Consider the following 27,532-nt stretch of genomic DNA (forward strand, 5'->3'; position numbering starts at 1 on the left):
GAGGTTTGTGGAAGGGACCTGGCACCCTCTAACGGTGAGAAAAGGCATCAGCGTTTTAACTGGTCTGAACTGGATTAAACAGAAATAGAAGGATACTCTAAAGAGTATATGATTGACATCAATACTTAAAAAGAAAGTCTCTAGAATGTAAAAGAACTGAATAGATAGTAGAGAAATTGAGTTGCGTGATGAATTAACAGTTGAATGGTGTGTGTGTGTGTGTGTGTGTGTGTGTGTGTGTGTGTGTGTGTGTGTGTGTGTGTGTGTGTGTGTGTGTGTGTGTGTGTGTGTGTACATGCGTCTAAACATTTGAATTTGAAAAACATAGAACACAGAAGCCCTCTCTTCTCCTCTGTTCTGTCTTTCTATTTCTCCGTCTTTCTGTTGCCCTCCTCCCTACATTGTTTATTGCGTCACACATAAACACATGTCACATAAACACATGGAGCATTGGTGGGTGTGTTTTGAACATCTTGGCCATGTTCTGTTATAATCTCCACCCGGCACAGCCAGAAGCGTTTTTCCTAGCCACCGTGCTTCTACACCTGCATTGCTTGCTGTTTGGGGTTTTAGGCTGGGTTTCTGTACAGCACTTCGAGATATTAGCTGATGTACGAAGGGTTATATAAAATAAACTTGATTTGATTTGATTTGATTTGTGTTCTCAGAGGCTGCCACAGGGAGGCAGTGGAGGCACACTCTCGAGCTCAGCTCAGGCCACTAAGCATTTTGCACGTGAAATGCTGCAGTTGTTTGACACTGTTGTGCAGACCAGCCATGCTATTGGTTCAAATTCATTCTTTGGGGAATTAATGGGGGACCATTCCTTCGCCGAAGTGCACACTAAAGAGAATAGCTACGAGGGGGGTGCACTACGAGGATGGTGTACCACAAGGGGGTGGACTTGCTACCCGTCACCCCTCATCAAATAAACCCATTAGTTTACGGTTAGACCAACAGAAAATGACATATCTGTGTACTTCAAGGTCATAGACACATATTTGGCAGTGACTACACACTCTAATTGGATTATCTGCATATTGCTTAAGGTGCTTCACCATGCTTGGAAGTGTACACCTGCTGGTCTCACAAATCAGATAACGCTTGTCGTTTCTCACCGTCCAATTCCTCCAGCCTCTGCCTGGGGGCCATTGATTAACCAGCTGTTTCAGGCCTCCCTCCTTTCCTTCTCCACTTAGGTGTGGCATATCGAAAGGCGATATTTATCAATGACTTTGCATATCGAGACATCAAAGCAAAGGATTTCTCCTCCTCTTCTCGGGTTTCGGCACAGCACGTTCTTATCTTTTGGAATATCGAGGATCAGAGAGTGTAAGTAGAGGTAGAACATGGAACGGGAGAGAGTACTCGTGTTTCCCCAGGGAGCTTATCGGAATGGGAAAGTAAGTTGTTTCATGGCGCGGCGAGGGTGAAATTGTGATTCGGGACAGCGATGTGTCATATCTTCTCTGCTGCCCCATTATTATAATTTTTTTAACCTTTATTTAACTAGGCAAGTCAGTTAAGAACAAATTCTTATTTACAGTGACGGCCTACCCCGGCCAAACCCTAACCCAGACAACGCTGTCATATTAATGCAGCATCACACTAACTGATGGCTAAAGTCACTGATGACACCAGTGACTTTCTTCAGTGTCCTCTGGATGAAGAATGGAATGCATGTGCATGGTTCATTCTCTTTAATAATATGCAGTTTTAGCAGACACATTTATCCAACGCGACTTACGGTTAAATCAAATATTCAGTACATGTGGCTCATATGGAAATCAAACTCACAAGCCTGGTGTTTAAGCACCATGCTCCAACTAACTGAACCATCACAACCACTTGAAAATCTGAATGGAAATCTGCCTTGTTTCATCTTTTTGGGAGCATTGACATTATCTGAACAGTAAGTGTATCATAAAAATGAAGAGCGCCGTAACAATCAAAATGGAGAGAGAGAGAGAGAGAGAGAGAGAGAATAAAGAGGGCGGTATGACAAGCAGTGTCTACCTATGAACGTGATGTCATCTTAAGTTACAGGGGAGATAAGACAGTAGGGTGAGGCAAGATGGGGTCACAAGGGTCCAGATCCATCCAATCACCCAAATAGACTCTGACCAGAACTGACAACAACGGCTCTACCAGAATGCATTGGGGCTAGATCTATCAGAGGTAACTGCCAACCTTAATCATCGTCATCATCATCCTCTCCAACCCTCCAATCTTCCCTCTTTGAGAAGGTATCCAGTGTCATATTCATTAGTGCACACGGAAAGGAACACGAAAAGATTGTTTCTTATTGGAGAAAGTCAGGTCGTCCCTCTGTGTTTCAGTCTGTTTTCTTTAGTTTGGTGCCTAATGAACAGCACCCAGGTGTAATCTCCATGTGAGGTCCAATTCCAAACTCCTCTCCTCCCTGTTGTTACCTCTCTGTAACTGTCTCTCTCCATTTACCTCTACGACGATCTCTTTATCTTAATCTCTCTGTGGTTTTGGGGCCTGTCACTCATCGATACTGGCACGCTGTCTTTCTCTTTGGCGTTTGATGAGGAGAATGTTTCGCGAGGGCTACAGCTGCTCCCTGCACAGCAGCTGTAGCCCTCGGCCGTTTGAACTACAGCTGACAGAGCGCTACGTGGGATAAGGATAAAGCCCTCAGGATGTGGGGCTAAACACTCATTTGAGAGGGATTTGTGCTGAAAGATGTTCAATGCGGTATATTCATTGCAGAAGCAGAGTGGTTCTGGAGGTAGTTGGAATTGGAGTCATAACTCAGAAGCTATGAGGAATACTTCGATGACAGTCACAGTGATAATAAGTATGAATACTGTATAACCTTAGCAGAGGTCAGCTAGTTTAAACTAGCTTAGCACCGTATAGTGATTTCACCTTTCCTGAAACCTTCAGTAACTTTTGGCCATTTTCCTACTCTTCCACTCGTACCTTTGCGGTTCATGCCCATCTGTAGGCACTTGAGCAGGCGGCAGTACTGGCAGCGGTTGCGTTGCTTGCGCGACATCTCACAGTTTTTGTCACGGCTGCAGCGGTAGACGCGCTTGTTGCAGATGCTGCGCTTGAAGAAGCCCTTGCAGCCCTCGCAGGAGATGATGCCATAGTGCAGGCCCGTCGCACGGTCGCCACAGATGAGGCACAAGCGCGGGTCAGCCTGATCATCTGAGAGACAGAAAAGACAGAAAGAGAGCAAAGAAGAAAAGGAAAGAAAATAGATTTAAAAAAAGAAAGGATGAAAGAAAGAAAAAAAGGAGAGATATAGAACATAAGGGGGAAAGATTTATTCACAGTTCCGTATCAGTCATGCATAATGTCAGTTATGTAAATGCAAGGTCAATCATTCACTCCATGGGATCACTGCTACATCCCCAATCTTGTACTGAGCAAATAAAGTTACATATCTTAGAGACATGAATGTATAGTCATTACAGTCCAAAGCCCTCTTGGTGATTGCTCATCCATATATTCTTATTCCATTCCTTTACTTAGATTTGTGTGTATAAGGTAGTTGTTGTGGAATTGTTAGATTACGTGTTAGATATTGCTGAACTGTCGGAACTAGAAGCACAAGCATTTCGCTACACTCGCAATAACATCTGCTAACCATGTGTATGTGACCAATAACATTTGGTGACTACCATTGTTCTTGCAAGACTTTTGCTTGAACATAAAACCATATTGTCAAAAACCTACGGTTCAAATAAATGGTCTGAATATTTGCATCCCTTAGCGCAGTAAAAACAAAAAAAAAGTAAAAGAAACCAACTTTTAATTTCTCTCATTATAGTGAGTAGGACATTCCTAATTCTGTCCCTGCCACACCAGCACAACATCTTCCCTCTGCACATGCTCTCCCTCGCACATCCTCCATTTTGTGTCAGCTGTATGTAGCAGAATGGCTGCGAGCGCTGGGAGCTGTCATGTCAGATAGGGCGACCGCAGCCGTCCGGAGCCTCCTGCGTACCGACAGAATCAGCCTGAGAGGCCGCTTGAGCGCCATGCCGCCTGGCATCTGATCTCACCATGCCCATGGACTTGGGTTGTTATGCTAGGGAACATGAGGCATGAGTGAGGAGGATAGGTATGAGGAACAAAGCAGACCTGACCAGAGCAGACCATAGCAGACCGGACCAGAGCAGACCGGACCAAAGCAGACCAGACCGGACCAGAGCGGACCAGACCAGACCAGAGCGGACCAGACCAGACCAGAGCGGACCAGACCGGACCGGACCAGAGCGGACCGGGCCAGAGCAGACCGGGCCAGAGCAGACCGGACCAGAGCAGACCGGACCAGAGCGGACCGGACCAGACCGGACCAGAGCAAACCAGAGCAGACCAGAGCAGACCAGAGCAGACCGGACCAGAGCAGACCGGACCAGACCGGACCAGACCGGAACAGAGCAGACCAGAGCAGACCGGACTAGAGCAGACCGTACCAGAGCAGACCGGACCAGAGCAGACCGGACAAGAGCAGACCGGACCAGAGCCGACCGGACCAGAGCCGACCGGACCAGAGCGGACCGAACCAGTTGTTTCATACAGGTACAAGTTACTGCTGACCTAAAAAAATATTTAAGATATCTTCTATAATTTTTCTCAGTTCCCTCCTTTTCCCTACCACACAATACAAGATGTCTGTTTGAGGGTAGGGCAACCATTTTGAGTTTCCCCAGCCCAGGACCACTGAAGGCTTTATTCATGCACACACTCATATGCCGAGGGCCTGTGATTCCCACTGTACTAAAATATATGCGGCCACACTCATCATGCAAATAGGAGCTGGTTAGCGTGTTAGGCGAGGGGCGGAGATGGGTTTGGTGGAGGGCGAGGGGCGGAGATGGGTTTGGTGGAGGGCGAGGGGCGGAGATGGGTTTGGTGGAGGGTGAGGGGCGGAGGGCGAGGTGCGGAGATGGGTGAGGGGAGGAGATGGGTTTGGTGGAGGGCGAGGGGCGGAGATGGGTTTGGTGGAGGGCGAGGGGCGGAGATGGGTTTGGTGGAGGGTGAGGGGCGGAGGGCGAGGGGCGGAGATGGGTGAGGGGAGGAGGGCGAGGGGCAGAGATGGGTTTGGTGGAGGGCGAGGGGCGGAGATGGGTTTGGTGGAGGGCGAGGGGCGGAGGGGGTTTGGTGGAGGGCGAGGGGCGGAGGGGGTTTGGTGGAGGGTGTGAGGAGAGTAAAATGGGGAACACATGCAATGTATGGTATGGTTTTTGTGTGTACATTTGCATTTTAGTAATTTAGCAGATGCTCTTATCCAGAGCGACTTACAGTAGTGAGTGCATACATTTTTCATACTGGTCTCCCGTGTGTAGAAATGAGGTAAGGAGGATTGGGAGAGGAAGTGGGAGCGGGAATGAATTGTACGGATGAGCGCGCATGTTAAAACAGAAGCTTGGTCGAGACAAACTGTTTTTTTTTTTTAGGGGGTAGATCAGATGTAATACTGCAGATAGATTGTGTCTTCCATTAATGTAATTGTCTGCATCATTTCCAATCCCCCAAATATTTTTTTGTAAATATATATACTACCGTTCAAAAGTTTGGGTTCACTTAGAAATGTCCTTGTTTTTGAAAAAAAGGCAAATTTTTGTCCATTAAAATAAAATTGATCAGAAACACAGTGTAGACATAGTTAATGTTGTAAATGACTATTGTAGCTGGAAAAGGCAGATTTTTAATAGAATATCTACATAGGCATACAGAGGCCCATTATCAGCAACCATCACTCCTGTGTTCCAATGGAACGTTGTGTTAGCTAATTCAAGTTTATAATTTTAGAAGGCTAATTGATCATTAGAAAACCTTTATGCAATTATGTTAGTAGAGCTGAAAACTGTTGTTCTGATTTAAAGAATCTTCTTCTTTAGACTAGTTGAGTATCTGGAGCATCAGCATTTGGGTTCGATTACAGGCTCAAAATGGCCAGAAACAAAGACCTTTCTTCTGAAACTTGTCAGTCTATTCTTGTTCTGAGAAATGAAGGCTACACTATGCGAGAAATTGTCAATAAACTGAAGATCTGGTACAATACTGTGGACTACTCCCACAGAACTGCGCAAACTGGCTCTAACCAGAATAGAAAGAGGAGTGGGAGGCCGCGGTGCACAACTGAGCAAGAGGACAAGTACATCAGAGTGTCTAGTTTGAGAAACAGATGCCTCACAAGTCCTCAACTGGCAGCTTCATTAAATAGTACCCGCAAAACACCAGTCTCAACGTCAACAGGGAACTCCGGGATGCTGGCCTTCTAGGCAGAGTTCCTCTGTCCAGTGTCTGTGTTCTTTTGCCCATCTTAATCTTTTATTTTATTGGCCAGTCTGAGATATGGCTTTTTCTTTGCAACTCTGCAAAGCATACCGGAGTCACCTCTTCACTGTTGACGTTGAGACTGGTGTTTTGCGGGTACTATTTAATGAAGCTGCCAGTTGAGGACTTGTGAGGCATCTGTTTCTCAAACTAGATATTCTAATGTACTTGTCCTCTTGCTCAGTTGTGCACCGAGGCCTCCCACTCCTCTACACTGTATTTCTGATCAATTTAATGTTATTTTAATAGACAATTTTTTTTATTTTCTTTCATAAACAAGGACATTTCTAAGTGAACTTTTGAACGGTAGTGTGTGTATATATATAAATATATATATATTTAGATATTTTCCCCTAACCCTACCACGCCTCCCCTAACTGGAGTAAAGTAATGGACAACACAACTTAGGCTTCTACTTCCAGCTTATACATACTATAAACATTTTGTCTCAACTGTTAACGAACTTAAGCTACACTACCTCGCAAAGACCTCCAAACAGGGTTCTTCACAGAAGGGGTCTCAGTCATTCTGTATTTGCATCTGTCAGACCCCCCCCCCCCCCCCCACTAAGATTTAAATCCGACACTTTGGATAAATGGCCTAAGGATAAGTTGTTTGTAACTGGTATCCTGTTGATAGTAAGTCTTTGCTATCTTTCTGGGACCACCAAGTGAGTCAAGCTCCTTGGGAGTTTGAACCCCTACCCTCTATCTGTATTGGCATCCTACGGGGCACTGGCAGCGCCAACCTCTGTTGGAGTTTTTCAGAGCGAGGTTGAGTCCCTCCAACCAGGTCAAAACCACTTCAGTACCATCATCCACCCAGATAGAATGGTTTGAGCCTGAAATCGTTTGACATTTCCCCCTATCAGGAGATCTGAGGGAAAAACCATAATATGACACTTAAAAGTTCCTGAAAATCAGCTGTGAAGGATTTCATATCGGAGTCATTTCTCAATTATAGTTCCCACTGCTTCAGTAATGGGATGAGGTACATTGACAAGCATTTACAAGATGCCAGGGACAAGTAAACACATTGGCCTAGATTTACTAGCTACAGCAATGGAGATGACAAAACAACGTATTGTATAGCAACGTTACCTTGATTTCGGGTCTATTTTTCGACACCGACAACAAAGTATCGATATTTATTCGCCAATAAACAAGCTCCATTGTAAGTCTGAAAATGGGCCGTTTTCCTATTCAGCGCCTGTTTGTGATAATCTCCTCTAGTCTTCTAAATAAGGGGTGATTTAGCTGCAGTGGGCATCATCATTGGCAATCTCCACTCACCAAAGAGGCTGTGTGTGTGCGTGTGTGTGTTTTTGTTTGTGTGAGTGTGTGCGTGTGTTTGTGCATGCACCTGTGTTTGTGTGCATATACTGCTCTCCATTCACAATCAGCTTCAACACTTAACCCTTTTTGTTGCTATCTGTAGCTAATACCCAGCTGTGGATCTCCATTTTACAGTACTGTATGTACAAGCGGAGGAGAAGCAGGTTGAGAGAATATAAAATAGACAGGAAAGATAGTGTGTTAGTTGGCTTCAAGCGTCAGTCGACTTATATTAGAGATCTCTCTGAGCTGTGTGAACTACAGTATGTGTGAAGTGTGTGTGTGTATGTCTGTCTGTGTGTTTGTGCCGCACACATCATATTAACTGAGAGGAGCAGTTCACACTCTTCGGGATGAGAGGGGAAGCCCATTGCGGAGGAAATAGAAGCGCTTGTAAAATCTTAAATTGCATAATCCCCCAACCTTCCTCCACCGTCTAAATCCTCTGAGCACGGCTGGGGAATTAAGCACAGGCCTCCTGCCCCTTTCTTCTCTGCCGGCACATCAGGCTGGCAGGAGAATTAGCTCTGTCAAAAATCCACCACAGTACCAACCCCCCAAACACACACACACACACACGTACGCATGTACAGTACCAATCAAAAGTTTGGACACACCTACTCATTCAAGGGTTTTTCTTTATTTTTACTTTTTTCTACATTGTAGAATAGTAGTGAACACATCAAAACTATGATATAGTAACCAAAAGAGTGTTAAACAAATCAAAATATATTTTAGATTTTTGATACTTCAAAGTATCCACCCTTTGCCTTGATGACGGCTTTGCACACTCTTGGCATTCGCTCAACCAGCTTCACCTGGAATGCTTTTCTAACAGTCTTGGAGTTCCCACATATGCTGAGCACTTGTTGGCTGCTTTTCCTTCCCTCTGCGGTCCAATTCATCCCAAACCATTTCAATTGGGTTGAGGTCGCGTGATTGTGGAGGCCAGGTCATCTGATGCAGCACTCTTGGTCAAATAGCTCTTACACAGCCTGGAGGTGTGTTGGGTCATTGTCCTGTTGAAAAACAAATTATAGTCCCACTAAGCGCAAACCAAATGGGATGGCGTATCGCTGTAGAATGCTGTGGTAGCCATGCTGGTTAAGTGTGCCTTGAATTCTAAATAAAATCACAGACCGTGTCACCAGCAAAGCACCTCCACACCATCACACCTTCTCCTCCATGCTTCACAGTGGGAACCACACATGCAGTGATCCTCCGTTCACCTACTCTGCGTCTCACAAAGACACGGCGGTTGGAACCAAAAATCTCAAAGTTGGACTCATCAGACCAAAAGGACAGATTTCCACCGGTCTAATTCCCATTGTTCGTGTTTCTTGGCCCAAGCAAGTCTCTTCTTCTTATTGGTGTCCTTTGGTAGTGGCTTCTTTGCAGATATTCAACCATGAAGGCCTGATTCACAAAGTCTCCTCTGAACAGTTGATGTTGTGATGTGTCTGTTACTTGAACTCTGTGAAGCATTTACTTGGGCTGCAATTTCTGAGGCTGGTAACTCTAATGAACGAAAGATAGAGATGGTGAAAGAAGTAGCGATAGACAGAGATTGTGAAAGAGGTAGCGATAGACAGAGATCGTGAAAGATGTAGCGATAGACAGAGGTAGCGATAGACAGAGATGGTGAAAGAGGTAGCGATAGACAGAGATGGTGAAAGAGGTAGCGATAGACAGAGTGATGGGGTCGAAGCAGGGGAGGTAGCGATAGACAGAGATGGTGAAAGAGAGATGGTGAAAGAGGTAAAGAGGTAGCGATAGACAGAGATGGTGAAAGAGGTAGCGATAGACAGAGATGGTGAAAGAGGTAGCGATAGACAGAGATGGTGAAAGAGATAGCGATAGACAGAGATGGTGAAAGAGGTAGCGATAGACAGAGATGGTGAAAGAGGTAGCGATAGACAGAGATGGTGAAAGATGTAGCGATAGACAGAGATCGTGAAAGAGAGAGTGAGAAAAAGAGTGGAGTGTGTGAAAGAGTGGGTGTGTGTAAGTGTATGAAAGTGTGCATGCGTTTGTGTGTGTGTGTGTGTGTGTGTGTGTGTGTGTGTGTGTGTGTGTGTGTGTCAGAGAGAGGGGGATGATTATGATATCAGATGTACATGGCTTTCAATCCTCTTATTCAGGTCAGTGAACTGCTAAATAGGGTCAAGACATCTGGATGCTTCCCAGCTGAAACAGTTTGTGCATATGGCATTATGTGACGTTTTTGTTCGTATTGAACGTTGGTAAGGGTTTTTCCGTCTGTTCAGGCACACCAAAACAAATTCGAGGAACACCGAAGTCAGTAGCCGCAGTCTACGCACCTTCGTCGATGATTGGTCAACAGTAGGGATTCTTCAATAAAGTCTTTGTTTTCATGCAAATTTTTTCATTGAGAAATACTGCACCAAACATCTTAGTTAGATGTAAAATTGTGCGACTAAGATCTCCTCGGCAAAAACGTCAAAATGAATGACACATTTCTTGAGTTATCTTAGTTTCATTTGGACTATTTTGAGGAAGTGTTTACTGGCTACAGCGTCTCAAAATGGACAAACTGTACTATTGTCGCTTTTTTTCTTGTTTTTCAAGCAAAGGTCTTTTAAGGGAATATATGTGAGCATCCTCGTTCAGACTAGGCGCCAGCCCAACTGAAGCATGCTGACGCCTTTAGGGTCAGTGAGCTGCCTAATAGGACTGCGATTCAGTCTAGCCCCCTGGAGGTTCACGCGGGGAGGAGGGGGTTACAGGGGCCTAGCGCGCGCGTGTGTGTGTGTGTGTAGGGGGGGAGGGGGTAGAGACACACATGGGCATGGCCTCAGCTGCACTGCTAAGGGCCCAACACACCCCAAGGGCCCAACACACTGTCCTTTGGCATGGCCTTAATAGAAACACAGTGATGGGGAGGTACAACCACTTTACACACACAACAGCACATGCACACGCACGCACAGCCACTCATGCAAACACAAAAAGACACACAATTTGCTGAAGAGTGTGTTTTGTGAAAGCTGAAGTTGGTAGCCATCTTCGACATCATGGTCTTTTTTTTTATAGCTCTTTACTGTTTGCCTTGTCAGTCTGGGTTTGTTTAGCTAATGTCCAAAGCAACAGAAACCAAAAACATTTATAAGCCTCTGGAAAATACTCCTGGACCACCTGAAGGCACCACAGACTCTGGGCTCCTTTAAAAACTGGCCTAAATATTCTTCTCTTTAGGAAGGCCTACAGTTGATTTACCTGTGTTCCTTATTGTCCCCGTCCCTTGTCAGATGCGTTCTTTGTGTCAGTAGCCCGGTCTAGTTGTGTCCTCTGTCTTCCTCTCGTTTTTATTATTTTAATGCACTTTGAGACTGTTTTTAAATGAAAAGTGGATTATGAATTAATTGTATAATAATTATTATTATAAACCGCTTGTGTATGCTATTATAAAGTGTTATAACATTCTGGTAATCTCTCTTGCGTTGGGTGTCAGCGTGAAGCCCCCTACACAGGAATGCATCTTCCTGTTCAGATAGCAATGACCCCCCCTGTCATCATTTGGCCCATGCTTTAGTACCATGGAAGACAGCTGCTGGTGCTAGAGAGAGAAAGCGGGACTCCCTAAATACGTCACTTTGATAAAGCTACGACTTTTCACCGCAGGTTAGGAAAACTTATGCAGCAGGTTAGGAGAAATTATGTAGCATGTTAAGATAATTAGGTTAAGTAAGGGTTAGGGGAAATGTGCTTTTATACTGTTATGAAGTTACTTGTATTGAAGTGGCGTGTTTTTAGGGCGTCCCAGAGAAAGCTCTGGCCTGTGACCTCGGTCTTAATCCCCACCATTCACTAAGTATAGGGGCCTATTGCAAAAATGTTCTGCCATCAAGTTGTATGTGTTTACAGTGAGAATGGGCCTTGGAAGGCAAAATCCAAATGCTACATCAATTGTAATCAATAGGAGCTGCAATGCTCAAGGAAAGGCAATATATACTCCATACCGTTTTCCCCCCACAATCCAAGGATAGTAACTGGGACCTGGTGGATAGAAAGAATGAGTGAGAAAGAGAGAACGTGAGAGAGATAGAGAGAATTCTAAATTATAGAGACCGAGCGAAAGAGAGAGAGAGCGAAAGAGAGAGAGAGCGAAAAAGAGCGAGAGCGAAAGAGTAAGAGAGTGAGAGAGAGAGTGAAAGAGTGTGAAAGAGATAGAAAAAGAACATTCTAGAGACCGAGCGAATGAGGGACAGCGAGGGAGAGAAATAAAAGGGGATGTAAGAGAAAGGAGCGAGCTGGAGAGTGAGAGACTCACCAGAGTGGCATTATGTTCATGTACCAAAAGCTATTAGCATGGTGGGAACGTGGACTGCAAAGCCTCTCAAAGATATGTTAAAAAAAGTGAAGAGAGGAGCTTTTTGAAAGCCCCAAAGGTATTACCATTTAAATTGACTGGGTTTAGGTTTGGTCCTTTGTGGGGAGGAAGGGGGAGGTGCGAGGTTGAGGAGCAAGGGCGGCCATACTGTACGACAACAATAGCTATACTTGCTAGTTAGTTTCACACACCGATTTGTCCAGTGCTTGACTTGGGCAGGAGCTCATCGGAGTCGAGTACCGGCACCTCAAATTTTCTACTGCTTGAGCTTCTGTTCCTCTGACAGAATATTAGCTCAAAGTATTGAGCACCTAAATATAAAAAGTACCGGCACCCAAAATGAGTACCGGCTCCTTTTGCAGTCCAAGTCAAGGACTGGATTTGCCAGAGCTAACATTTCGATGACAATAAGGACAAAGAGGTTACTGAATTTCACCAATGCATTTGACTTTACAAGCACATACAGTCAATGACACTTAGCATTTTTCCCCAGCATGTTTGATGCACATTTAATGAACATTGGCTTGGTGAAATGTTTCTTGCCACATTTCATAATTTACTTATGTGTCCTATTCCCGACATAAGACAGGAAGCCTGCTCCAGTTTCCAGGATTTCCGTCTTCTACTGGCCAGATGTTGCTACATTTACACACATATCACTATTTTTCATGCTTCAAATAAATATTGGGTTGGTTTGGATAAATTGTGTTTTATAGTGCTCTTGAGTTGCGCAGCGGTCTAAGGCACTGCATCTCAGTGCTTGAGGCGTCACTACAGACCCCCTGGTTCGATTCCAGGCTGTATCACAACCGGACGTAATTGGGAGTCCCATAGGGCGGCGCACAATTGGCCCAGTGTCATTGTACATAATATTTTTTATCTTTACTGACCTAGTTAAATAAAGGTTAATAAAAAAATCAACTAATGTATCTTTTTCTGGACATATTCCAGACCTTGATTAGTACATCTGGAGGCAATGTTGAAGTATTTAGGAGAAATTGTTCAGGGTAGCTGCCGAGAATAACATCGATGAATACACAGATACAGTGACTGAGTTCATCAGGAAGTGTATAGGAGATGTTGTACCCAATGTGACTATTAAAACCTACCCAAACCAGAAACAGATGGCAGCATTTGTGCAAAACTGAAAGCGTGAACCACCGCATTTAACCATGGCAAGGCGACTGGGAATATACAAGCAGTGTAGTTATTCTCTCCTTGAGGCAATCAAACAGGTAAAAGCCAGTACAGAGACAAAGTGGAATCGCAATTTAACGGCTCACACACAAGACGTATGTGGCAGGGTCTACAGTCAATCACGGACTACAAAGGGAAACCCAGCCACGTCGCAGACACCAACATCTTGCATCCGGACAAGCTAAACACCTTTCCCCGCTTTGAGGATCACACAGTGCCACCGGCGCAGCCCGCTACCAAGGACTGGGGGCTTTCCTTCTCCGTGGCCAACATGAATAACACATTTAGGCGTGTTAACTTCTCTAGGGTAGGGGGCAGCATTCGGAATTTTGGATAAAAAGCATGCCCAAATTAAACTGCCTGCTTCTCGGGCCCAGAAGATATGATATGCATATAACTGGTAGATTTGGATAGGAAACACTCTAACGTTTCCAAAACTGTTAAAATAGTGTCTGTGAGTATAACAGAACTGATTTGGCAGGCGAAAACCTGAGAAAAATCCATTCTGGAAGTATTTTTTTTTTTGGTTTTGTAGTTTTGCCATTACAGTATCCATTGACTTAGGACTCAAATTGCTGTTCCTATGCCTTCCACTAGATGTCAACAGTCTTTAGAAATTGTTTCAGGCTTGTATTCTGAAAAATGAGGAAGTAAGAGCAGTCAATGAGTGGACCCTAAAGTGTCACAGAGCTTTTTCATGCGCGCGACCAAGAGAGAGTGCCTTTCTTGTTTACCTTTCATATTGACGACGTTATTGTCCGGTTGAAATATTATCGATTATTTAGGCTAAAAACAACCTGAGGATTGAATAAAACATCGTTTGACATGTTTCTATTAACTTTACGGATACAATTTGGATTTTTTTGTCTGCCTGTTTTGACTGCGTTTGAGCCTGTGGATTACTGAAGAAAACGCGCGAACAAAACGGAGGTTTTTGGATATAAAGAGACTTTATCGAACAAAAGGAACATTTATTGAGTAAATCAATGTCTGCTGAGTGCAACCATATGAAGATCATCAAAGGTAAGGGATTAATTTTATCTCTATTTCTGACTTGTGTAACTCTTCTACTTGGCTGGTTACTGTTTGTAATGATTTGTCTGCTATGTTCTCAAATAATCGTAAGGTATGCTTTCGCCGTAAAGCATTTTTTAAATCTGACACCGTGGTTGGATTCACAAGAAGTTAATCTTTAAACCATTGTAAAATATGTTTTGTTTTCTGAATTTTTATAATGAGTATTTCTGTATTTGAATTTGGCGCCCAGCAGTTTCACTGGCTGTTGAAGAGGTGGGACGTCTCACATACCCAAGAGAGGTTAACCCTCGCAAGGCTGCCGGCCCAGACGGCATCCCAAGCCGCGTCCTCAGAGCATGCGCAGACCAGCTTGCTGGAGTGTTTACGGACATATTCAATCTCTCCCTATACCAGTCTGCTGTCCCCACCTGCTTCAAGCTGCCCACCATTGTTCCTGTACCCAAGAAAGCAAAGGTAACTGAACTAAATGACTATTGCTCCGTAGCACTCACTTCTGTCATCATAAAGTGCTTTTAGAGGCCCATTAAGAATCATATTACCTCTACCTTACCTGACACCCTCCTAGACCCACTTCAATTTGCTTACCGTCCCAAAGATCCACAGACGATGCAATCGCCATCGCACTGTACACTGCCCTCTCCTATCTGGACAAAAGGAATACCTATGTAAGAATGCTGTTCATTGACTACAGCTCAGCCTTCAACACCATAGTACCTCCAAGCTCATCATTAAGCTTGAGGCCCTGGGTCTCAACCCCACCCTGTGCAACTGTGTCCTGGACTTTCTGACGGGATGCCCCCAGGTGGTGAAGGTAGGAAACAACATCTCCACTTTGCTGATCCGCAACACTGGGGCCCCACAAGGGTGCGTGCTCAGCCCCCTCCTGTACTCCCTGTTCACCGATGACTGAGTGGCCATGCACGCCTCCAACTCAATCATCAAGTTTGGAGACGACAACAGTAGTGGGTTTGATAACCAACAATTACAAGACAGCCTACAGGGAGGAGGTGAGGGCCCTGGGAGTGTGGTGCCAGGAAAACAACCTCTCACTCAACAGCAACAAAATAATGGAGCTGATTGTGGACTTCAGGAAACAGCAGAGGGAGCACCCTCCTATCCATATCGACGGGACGGCAGTGGAGAAGGTAGAAAAGCTAACAGTGCCTCGGCGTACACATCACTGACGATCTGAAATGGTCCACCCACACAGACAATGTCGTGAAGAAGGTGCAACAGTGCCTCTTCAACCTCAGGAGACTGAAGAAATGTAGCCCCTAAAACCATCTCAAACTTTTACAGATGCACAATTGAGAGCATCCTGTCTGGCTGTAATCCTCGCCTGCTGCGGCCCGCAACCGCAGGGCTCTCCAGAGGGTGGTGCGGTTTGCTTAACGCATCACCGGGGTCAAACTACCTGCCCTCCAGGACACCTAAGGCATCCGACATCAAAGGAAGGCCAAAAAGATCATCAAGGACAACAACCATCAGATCAACTGCCTGTTCACCCCGCTATCATCCAGAAGGCGAGGTCAGTACAGGTGCATCAAAGCTGGGGCCGAGAGACTGAAAAACAGATTCTATCTCAAGGCCATCAGACTGTTATATAGCCATCACTAACAGTCTTCCACCCGGTTACGTAACCCTGCACCTTAGAGGCTGCTGCCCTATATAGATAGACTTGGAATCACTGGCCACTTTAATAATGGAACACTACTCACTTTAATAATGTTTAAATAATGTTTACATACTGCTTTACTCATCGCATTTATATATATATATATATATACTGTATTCTATACTACTGTATTTTAGTCAATGCCACTGACATTGCTCAACCTAATATTCATATATTCCTTAATTCCATTCTTTTACTTTTAGATTTGTGTGTATTGTTGTGAATTATTAGATATTACTGCACGGTTGGAGCCAGAAACACAAGCATTTCGCTACACCCGCAATAACATTGCTAAATATGTGTATGTGACCAATAAAATGTGATTTGATTTGAAATTGTCTGTCTTTCTTAATCTTTTGACATTAAGTAAATGTCTTTCCATTTTGACAAAGAGGTGCCAATTGACTTGTAGGCTATTTCTAAAATGTCAAAAAAAATATTATAAAAATGCATGTATTAATGTCTACATTTCTGTTTGCCATGTTTATTCTATTACAGAGACGTTAATGCATACTTTAAAATTATAGTTTGTGAGCTAAATTTAAAAATCAAACATGTAAAAAGACTACAACATTTTCCTTAAAGTATCATTTTTGGAAAGTACTAATGTTACTGTACCCACTAAAAGAAACAAATACTTAAAAACTGAATTTTGTCTTTGAAACATTTAAATGAAATACTGTAGAATTCCATGAATTCCTATGGAGGACTGTTTTCTGAGGAGTGCCAATATGGCCGACCGGTAGCTTCACAGCCTCTCAATGGCCAATACATAGCATAAGCAATCCAGGGTTAATATACAGTGCATTCGTAAAGTATTCAGACCCCTTGACTTATTCCACATTTGCAGGTTTACATCAAGGATCTCTCTGTACTTTGCTCCGTTCATCTTTCCCTCGATCCTGACTAGTCTCCCAGTCGCTGCCGCTGAAAAACATCCTCACAGCACGATGCTGCCACCATCATGCTTCACCGTAGGGATGGTGCCAGGGTTCCTCCATACGTGACGCTTGGCATTCAGGCCGAAGAGTTCAATCTTGGTTTCATCAGACCAGAGAATCTTGTTTCTCAAGGTCTGAGAGTCCCAAGAGGGCTGTCATTTGCCTTTTACTGCAGAGTGGCTTCCAGCTGGCCACTCTACCATAAAAGGCCTGATTGGTGGAGTGCTGCAGAGATGGCTGTCCTTCTGGAAGGTTCTCACATCTCCACAGAGGAACTCTGGAGCTCTGTCAGAGTGACCATCAGGTTCTTGGCCACCTCCCTGACCAAGGCCCTTCTCCCCCGATTGCTCAGTTTGGTCGGGTGGCCAGCTCTAGGAAGAGTCTTGTGGTTCCAAATGCCTTCCATTTAAGAATGATGGAGGCCACTGTGTTCTTGGAGACCTTCAATGCTGCAGAAATGTTTTGGTACCCTTACCCAGATCTGTGCCTTGACATAATCCTGTCTCGGAGCTCTACGGACAATTCCTTCAACCTCATGGCTTGGTTTTTGCACTAACATGCACTGTCAACTTGTATAGACAGGTGTGTGCCTTTCCAAATCATGTCCAATCAACTGAATTTACCACAGGTGGACTCCAATCAAGTTGTAGAAACATCTCAAGGATGATCAATGGAAACAGGATACAACTAAGCTCAATTTCAAGTCTCATAGCAAAGGGTCTGAACACTTATGTTAATAAGGTTTTTCTGCAAATGTATTAAACAAACATTTCTAAAAACCTGTTTTCGCTTTGTCATTATGGTGTATTGTGTGTAGATTGATATGAATTGATATTTATTTAATCCATTTTAGAATAAGGCTGTAACTTAACAAAATGTGTAAAAAGTCAAGGGGTCTGAATGCACTGTACATCATTGGTTGTGATCAATGATGTGTATAAACCCTAAGATGTCTGCTTGGTGGCTTCTAAACAGCTCCCGTCATTGATTGTTACTTGTTACTGCCTGAACACATGGCCTGACTGGCTGCTTTGATGGCATGGTTCACATTCCACTGATGCCAAGCTTTTAGTTTACGTCCTCACAATTCACAGCCACTCAAAAAGAGGTTGTGATGTGAAGTATGATGTGAAGTATGATGTGGCGGGAAATTGCGGGATGTTGCGTTGTGCTCTACTTTTTTTCCTTCAATTTGACTGTGCGTGTGTGAGAGCATCAGTGTGTGTGTGTGTGTTTGTGGGGTCTGTTGGTGGGGCCACCGCGAGGTCAGCTGTGTTAAATCACTTCACTGAGGTGTGAGAAGAGATCACAATGCCCTGGCCAGCACTCAACCTCATCTTGAACTCCATGGTCGTTTTACGGTTACCCCCCCACCCCTCCCCTTGAGCTCCGTTAAAGGCCACATTGTTTTCCGCCGAGGTCAGCCCCGGTGCCATTCCAAACTTTAAAGCAATCAGGAAATGTAACTCAGGCATTTTAAAGGGGGACTCAATGGGACAGGTTCCTCTTAAAAAACACAGCCCCTCTCTCACTCGCTGTCTTTCTCTCTCTCCTCCATTTTATTTTCTCTTTCTGGTTTGTGAAAAAGTCTCACCCTTGTAAAGGGATTGTTTTCATAGAAACAGATGAGGGGAACTATAACAATACTACACTGTGCCAGTTCAACCAATGAATCAATACATCAAAGCTCATTGGCTATAAGTGCCTTGCGCATCGTCAATATGAGTAGTGATTGGATATCGTGAAACATAAGCCGATTTAAGACATTCCTATAACTAATTTCAGTTTGTTTATACATTTCTTGTGAATTGAAAGGAATAATGTGCGATTACTGATTACACAAAATCTGTGCACAATGCATAATTAACTATTTTTTCTTATACTGTAATTAAACGGTACCATTGTATAGGTATTTTAACTTCCTCCTACATCAGAGTACCCAATGTCCTGCCCGTCTTTCTTTCTTCCCCCGATCTTCTCTTTCTGTAATCCTCTCTGGTGTACTCCTGGCTCTCAGCTCACACTGAAACAAAGACCCCCTCCCATACTGGAGAAGACCCCTTCCCCCCCAGGACCCCCTGGGAAGACCACAGAGCCCAGATCTTAAGACATTATCCCAAGTGTGTCCTTGTAGCCTGACGTCATTAGCAATAGGTCAGCTGCAAATGTGTTCATTAGATGTGTCTGTGTGAATATAGATATGTTTCGATCAATACAGATGTGTCTGTGTGAATAAAGATATGTTTCAATCAATACAGATGTGTCTGTGTGAATAAAGATATGTTTCAATCAATACAGACGTGTCTGTGTGAATAAAGATATGTTTTGATCAATACAGATGTGTCTGTGTGAATAAAGATATGTTTCAATCAATACAGACGTGTCTGTGTGAATAAAGATATGTTTTGATCAATACAGATGTGTCTGTGTGAATAAAGATATGTTTTGATCAATACAGATGTGTCTGTGTGAATAAAGATATGTTTTGATCAATACAGATGTGTCTGTGTGAATAAAGATATGTTTTGATCAATACAGATGTGTCTGCCATTTAGGCATACAGTACCAGTCAAAAGTTTTAGAACACCTAATCATTCAAGGTTTTTTTGTTTTTTTAAACTATTTTTGACATTGTACAATAATAGTGAAGACACATATGAAATCATGTAGTAACCAAAAAAGTGTTAAACATCATAAAAAACTACCTCATGAAGCTGGTTGAGAGAATGTCAAGAGTGTGCAAAGCTGTCATCAAGGCAAAGGGTGGCTACTTTGAAGAATCTCGAATATAAAATATATTTTGATTTGTTTAACTCTTTTTTTGTTTACTACATGATTCCATATGTGTTATGTCATAATTTCTATGTGTTCACTATTATTCTACAATGTAGAAAATAGTAAAAATAAATAAAAACCCTTGAATGAGTAGGTGTGTCCCAACTTTTGACTGGTACTGCAGATGCAACTTCATAGAATAATGGTGCTCAGTATGCATCTCAGAATTATACCTATGTTTTGTATTTCCCGAAGTCGAGTCATGTTTCTACGAAAGCATCAGAAGATTCTTTCATTTTCCCTTCTGAAATTGCACTCAATCCCAAAAATAAATAATAATAATAATATAATGAAAAAGGTGTTTAAAAACAGTCATGTTAGCGCTCACTAAAGGCCACTACACACTTTACTCAAACTCAGCAATGGAATGTTTTCTGCTTACAGTAGTTCTATGTAGTTTTGTGCGGCTCAAATTTTGGAACAAACCGTACATCTGTCGCTCTGTTTTGCCTAGGGTGTGTAGGGCCCTTAAGCGTTAAGACTTCCTCATGTGGGAGTGCACACACCAGAATGTACAAGTTCCAAGTGTACTACGCACTAAATGTGTAAATGTGACAATTCAATATCTTGTCAGTACTGATTGTCACTCTTGTATGTTGCCAATTTTTTCTTTCCTATCTCCTCTAGAATCCTCCCTTCTTTGATCGATGATCAATTGCTCTCCAGCAGGAAAGGAAACAGCACCCATCACGCACGCATGCACGCACACACGCACGCACAAACTCATCCGTTTCCCTTTGAGAAAATAGGAAAATTCCTCATTCCAAAATATGATTGAATTTCCCTCGACAGTGTGTCCTTGAGGAAACAACAGGAGAAAAGGGAACATGTCTCGCTCCGAGTCCCAGGTTTTCCTCCAAACATTAGCCCAACCATTTGGTTAATGCTTTAAAACACAAAGTAGAAGACTAGACTATTGTTTGATTGATTACGCCAAAGCAAGAGCTCACCGGGATAAAGGTTCCAATAACATTAATAATTATGCTTTCCTCTTAATGTTAGCCCAACCATTTGCTTAATACTTAGTTGATTCAATCCAAAGTAGAATACTATGACTGATTATGCCAAAGCAGGTGTGAGTCAAATCAGGCGTTCACCAGGATCAAGGTTTTTTACAGTTCTATCAGTAGCATGAAAGATACTGCTTCATTGGTTCTCAATGGCCAAAGACAATGGGATGATTCATTGATATTCGTGCTACTGTCTGTTCAATAGGCTACATTGATGAGTGAGGAGTTCTTCTAAAAAACAAGTCCTTTGTTTTGTCATGTTGACAGATGCTCTCTGTGTGAAGAAGGGTGGGTGTTGGTGGTCGGGGGAGGTGTGTGTGTCTGTGTGTGCGCTTGTGTGTGTTGGTTCATCAGCTTGGGTCTACAGTTTTGTCCACACACACAAACACGCTGGTTGCTAAACCAGAATAATACCTCCCCAACTGCTAACCCTACACTAATACGTCACATTTTACTAGAGCCTACATTTAGAAATCTGAACTCTCCATATACCTCACCCTCGCCCCCACCCCTGCTATTGATTTTCACATAATCCTAATTACCCCCCCCCCCCCAATTCCAAAAGAAAAAACCCTTTACACACTGCCGAGTCAGCCAGCCCAGCACCTTCCCATACCCAGCAGAGAAAAGATTAAGATGAAAGACTACATTGTATTAACCCTCCTACCCACATTGACAAAAGCAGCTCTCGCATTGGCAAGCTGCTGGGAGAAAGGTATTCTACAGAGGAGAAAGACAGAAAGAGATAGTAATGGAGAGAGATAGAAATAGAAAGGAAGAGAAAGAGAAAGGAAGAGAAAGTAGCAGAGAAAGACCGAAATAGAGAGAGATAAAAAAAAAAAGGAATGAGAGGGAGATATCAGAAAGAATACTTCACAATGCCCACGGGAATTATAATCTACAATCTATTCTTATGGCAACCTCACCATGGTTGTTAGTTTTGCTCACATTCACTCTCTGTTTTAAATAGCCCTGGGACAGGGAGCTCCTGTAAACGCTAGCCCCTGTCAGGAAGGAACCTACAAGATGGGATTGTAACAGATAGAGGCATGGGAGGCAATGAGCTTCACTTTGGTAGGACAAGAGTCAAGAGATTATGATAATGTGTGGGAGTGAATTAAAGAATGGATGGATAGAAGGATGGATGGACGGATGGAAGGGTGGGTGGATGGATTGATGGAGAAATAAATGTAACCAAGCACTATCTATCAGTCAGAGACGTAACCATTAGGCAGAAACAAAATGGTGACATGCTAACAACCCACTTAACCAATCCAAAACATGTTACTGATTGCTCTTTGCATCAGAAAATGAACACCACCAAGCTTCCATAGACTACAGCCACTGAGGCCCTCTCCTAAAACACACAACGATGGAAACAGATTGTCATAACAAATCCATTCTGATATACGACTCCTTTGAGATAGATTATTATTGTATTTCATGAGGAAAGAGAGATCGATCAATTAAATCAATCAATCAAATGTACGTGCAAAGACATTTTTAAATTAGCCGTTGTTTCAAAGTGCTTTGCAGAGGAAGTACTTAAGTCGAAGCTGTGCATCAGAAAGAGACAGCCAGATGAAGAGGGAGAAAAATAAGGAATATAAACTAGTCATTCACTTATCCATAAGCTCATGCGTGCTTACAACCCAATAAGAAAGGTACAGGGAATATACAGCAGATATTATAGCAGAAAATACTACACAACAAGCTCGACCAACACTGGTCTAAGAAGGATCCCCACAACTGCCTGCATCGCATGGGTGAGCTACCATTTTCTATCCATGATGTACTTCTATGCTTTTACATTGTCATTTAGCGGACACTCTCCTCCAGATCAAATTAAAATCAGGGCATTGATCAGGGAGACTTTTGCAAGTCTACCATGTACAGGAAAGACCTTGTGATTTCCTCCTGATAATATATGCCTTTTAGCAGACACTTTTATCCAAAGCGAATTCCAGTCATGTGTGATATATTATTTACGTATGGGTGGTCCCAGGAAAACCAACCCACTATCCTGTCATTTCAAGCTGCATGCTCTACCAACTGAGCAGGGGTAAAACATGGGGTCAAATATGGTGAAACAGGGGAAAGACTGTATTCTGAGGAGAGGGCACTGAGAGGTTGGCCCAGCTGTGAGTCCCTCAATAAGGCCCGGGGGATTTTACAGGGCTCTGTGGAGCCAGGATGACCCCGGGCTACCCCCGCACACACCACACACACACACACACACACGGTAGCACCACGTAAACACTGCCTGTGTTGCCTGCACAAAAACCTTTTCCAGATGGGCTGCACAGACACAGGCCGCAAATAAACTGCTCCCTCTCTCTGTATTCTTCTGTCCTTCTCTCTCTTTCCCTCTCTCACAAACTCGCTCTCAAAAAAGTCTGACATACATGTGTGTGTTAATATGAGCTAATGCAGGTCCTGTGTGGCTCAGTTGGTAGAGCATGGTGCTTGCAACACCAGGGTTGTCGGTTTGATTCCCATGGGGGACCGGTACGAAAATGTATGCACTCACTACTGTAAGTCGCTGTGGATAAGAGCATCTGCTAAATGACTCCAATGTTAAATGTACTATAGACACAATCACAAAATCTTCCTATCTTCCACAGTGCCAAGCCCCACCCCCCAAACACACATTTTTGTTTAGCTCAGCAGAAAATCTCCACAGCAGCAGTTGCAAATCTTTTGACAGTCATCACTAAGGGGCTTTTCTTATCCTGACATACTGTCGCACGGATAAGGTAATGCTACTGCGGAAGCTACCGGAATGTTGACAGAATTCTAACAAATCCTCTTACCACAACAACAGTTTTACATTATATTTCCAAATTTGATTAGGAAAATGGAATGACTGACCATCCTAAAAATCAAAATCCAAGATTTGGTTCAAATCTACAGTTCACAAGAAACAAATCACAGTTTTCCTACAGACAACTATAGGCCCATTCTCTAATACCAGATCGAAGTTCACTGAAAGCCATGATAAAATCGTCAATGGTATCAGATACAAACACAAAACAAGCTAAATCATTACTGTTTAATGTCCTGTAGTCTCAATCTCCTTAAGAGCAACACATCTACCCCCTCCCTCTACACACACACACAGACACATGCATATACACACACACACACACAACACACACCCATACCTTCCCATGTATCCATTTCATACTGGTCCTAGTCTGCCAGTGAGTCTCCTGGCCACCATCCACACTGGTAGCGCCGTATAAAATATATTTGAAATATATATAAAGCCACTATATCACTGTTGATACTGCATCCTCCATGGCAGATTCGGCTTCATGACTCCTCTAGGTGCTTTTACCCTCTCTATATCCCTCTCTCTCTGTTCCTCTCTCTCGATTTCTTTCTATTTGCTTTCTCTTTTTGTTTCTTGCTCCTTCCCTCTCTCTCAGTCCTTCTCTGATCAGTTCTCTGAGGTCTCTGTGGCTTTCTCACCCCTGGCCTCGGCAGCTAGGCCGGCCCCCGAAAGGAGGAGGGGGTGGGGTTGGGAGTGGTGGGGGAGGTTTACAGGCCAGTTAGTCATGTGACCTAGTGGACCCTAGTGGGTCACGGCTTGGGTCAAAACTCCAGCATTTATTTTGAGGAGGGGTGTGGTGTGCGAGTGTGAGTGTGAGTGTGAGTGTGTGTGTGTGTGTGTGTGTATGTGCGAGAGAGAGAGAGTTTTTATTGTTTATTTCACTTTTGGTTATTATCTACTTCACTTGCTTTGGCAATGTTAACATATGTTTCCCATGCCAATAAAGCCCTTAAACTGAATTGAGAGAGAGAGAGGAGGGGAGTTGGTTATCTGAGTGGTATTGATAACCCTATTTTCTCTAGAACAATGCCCCACCTTCACCCAAATTCCCTTTTCCCCTCCCCCGTTCCTCCTCCCACACTCTACTTTTTACCTTCAGAAGGGGGCTTGGAAATGTGTGCGTGTGAGTGCTTTAGGCCAAACTAGAGACCAACAATCAACACATTGAGTCATTAGCGAACACACGATGATCAACATCCAATGATGTGTAAATAGCTTTTTAATTAAGTTTAATGACGGCTAAACACATATTACCTAATTCTGCTAAACACATATCAACTAAACCTGCCAATGTATTTGGCCAATCAAGGTGAGATCGTAAATTAAGTCTACAAAGAGTGTTATTCAAGAGCTATCCTTGTAACGTTTAGATATGACTGCACTGCTGGAGCTAGAAACACAAGCATTTCACTACACCCGCAAGAACATCTTCTAAATATGTGTATGTGACCAATAAAATGTGAGTTGAACTACTATCAACACACAGACACACAGAGACACTTCTCCAGTAGGTAAAGCCCAACGTTACTGTCAACCCTACTGTCTTGAACTTCTATACACCAGTCAACCACACTGATAAGAAAGGCATTTCACCGTGCTTGACATTAAAACCTTGAAAAAGAAAGACTTTCCATTAAAATCCAGAGAGAGAGAAAGAGGCTCAGGAGGAGAACAAGAAGAAAGGGAAGGAAAGGGGCTAAAATGTTTTGAATGTGACACTGGTGACAAAGACAACCGCTTATTCTGCATTTCCCGAAATAATCCATTGTGCATGACGTGCATAGTCTTGGTTCGATTCCTTTTCACAACATTTCTTTAGTCATAAATATGTAAGTTAATGACTCCAAACTACAGTACTATGGATATTTAGAAGGCTGCTAAGCCAAGAATGTAATGTTATGCCCAAAATGTAATGTAATGTAAAGCCAAAAATGTAATGTAAAGCCAAGAATGTAATTTAAAGCCAAAAATGCAATAATTTACAGATGTTGTCATTCAACCCACCAAAGTTCTTCATGTTAAACATAAAGACTAATGGACATGTCACAAAATCAAACAATGGTAATCTTTTTGACAGTCGTCAACGAGTTTTGAGCGGCAGGGGGCCTAGCGGTTAGGAGCGTTGGTCCAGTAACCCAAAGGTTCCAATCCCTGAGCCGACTAGGTGAAAAATCTGTCGATGTGCCCTTGAGCAAGGCACTTAACCCTAATTGCTCCTGTAAGTCGCTCTGGATAAGAGCATCTGCTAAATGACTAAAATGTAAATGTGAGTCGATGGTTATAATTCAAATATGTTTTGCAGTGGTGGTGGCAGTATGTCAAAAGCCACACACAGTACACAGCACCATTATGCCCCACTAAAAGTATCTGATTGATTGATTTCTGAAGGATTCCAATCCCCCTCCTTTGTTATAAAACCAAGGATCAAATGAGTTTGAAGATTACTATTGTCCCTTTGTATGTGCGTGTGTGCCTTTATGGATTCATTATGGGGAGCGGTATAGTGTGTGTGTGTGTGTCTCTGCGGAGGCGAACCCTCGGTGGGAGGCCAGCTTAGCGCGGGTGCTCTGTGTTGTCGTACTGGAGAACCGCCTGACCTTAATTAACTCATATTTAATTAATCACAAACTCCAATGACGACCCCCACCATATGTTGCAGCGGTAACAGATTAACAAGGGGGAGAGTCTCGTTAGCCGAGGCATCTCGTTAACAAACAAGAATCATTGCATTGGCTTTCCCTCCACAACTTTCACCCTTAACAGTCAAATCAGATTTCTATAAGCCCAGTGAAAAGGTTTAGGGAAAGAAAACTATTGGATGAATAGCAGTGTAAAAAAACTGCAATTTACCCTGCATCAAGGAGACATTTCTACTATGTTCCATTCCTTTGTGATTCTGAGTGACATTCATAACAACCTTTGTGCATATTCTGTCGGTCTATTCAACACATTTGTGATATTTACTCCCTTTACCCCACTAAAGCTCATTTGTTTTAATTGGTTATGCATACTCTCTTCATAATGCATTATAATGCACGACATAAGCTCTAATAATGCATTTTGCCTAGCTCAAAAGGCAGTTTAAATGTCCTTATAATGCATTATGAACAGTGTATTCATAGGAAGTGTCTCATTTTCATTAATTTAGCCTCTTCTTTGACCAGTGCAAAGGCTTGGGCCCTGTTTGAATACTATGAGAATGCATCCTTCCTCCCTTCCTTGAAGAAATACCTGATTTGACATGGCTGGCTTGGTGAAAGCTATATGATAGAAGAACTGTTGTGTTATATCAGCGATTACATCAAGGAATGGGAGGAAGGAAGGGTGTGTTTTTATCAAACAGGGCCCAGGGCTGGTTTGGTAGGTCGACGGAGGGTCATCTCTTCCTCCTAGAACCCCCAGGAATGCTTCGCTAGCTAGCCTGCCTCACTGTCACGGATGAAACAACGCCAATGCCCCACAGGCCACACTTGACCCCGAGTGACCGCCTCACCCCAGCCAACAATGACAAACAACCTGACCTGCCATTCAGAATGGTGACCTTGAAAGTGATAGTGGAGGGATAATACCAGGGATTGTCCTAATGTGAGTGTTCCGTCCCTCAAAAAAAGGGACACGTTTAGTCAAACAGACAAATCAAATAGCCACCATTATAGATGTAGCCACCATTATAGATGTAGCCACCATTATAGATGTATAGATGTAGCCACCATTATAGATGTAGCCACCATTATAGATGTAGCCACCATTATAGATGTAGCCACCATTATAGATGTAGTCACCATTATAGATGTAGCCACCATTATAGATGTAGCCACCATTATAGATGTAGCCACCATTATAGATGTAGTCACCATTATAGATGTAGCCACCATTATAGACGTAGCCACCATTATAGATGTAGTCACCATTATAGATGTAGCCACCATTATAGATGTATAGATGTAGCCACCATTATAGATGTAGCCACCATTATAGATGTAGCCACCATTAT

At 43.3% G+C, this 27,532-nt stretch overlaps 1 protein-coding gene across 4 annotated transcripts in view; it reads right to left on the reverse strand.

The window, feature by feature from the left end:
- The window catches only part of LOC139544574 (nuclear receptor subfamily 6 group A member 1-A-like), a 181,930-nt gene that overhangs the window by 10,149 nt on the left and 144,249 nt on the right, over window positions 1–27,532 (reverse strand). For 3 of the 4 annotated variants that reach the window (XM_071351869.1, XM_071351867.1, XM_071351870.1), the window contains one exon: window positions 2,950–3,180. In XM_071351869.1, the coding sequence (XP_071207970.1) occupies window positions 2,950–3,180 (231 nt within the window). Of the gene's footprint in view, window positions 1–2,949; window positions 3,181–23,866; window positions 24,159–27,532 lie in introns of those variants that run through there. The other variant, XM_071351871.1, reaches the window with a different exon arrangement.

Source organism: Salvelinus alpinus, chromosome 18 (assembly GCF_045679555.1).
Source record: "Salvelinus alpinus chromosome 18, SLU_Salpinus.1, whole genome shotgun sequence".
Lineage (NCBI taxonomy): Eukaryota > Metazoa > Chordata > Actinopteri > Salmoniformes > Salmonidae > Salvelinus > Salvelinus alpinus.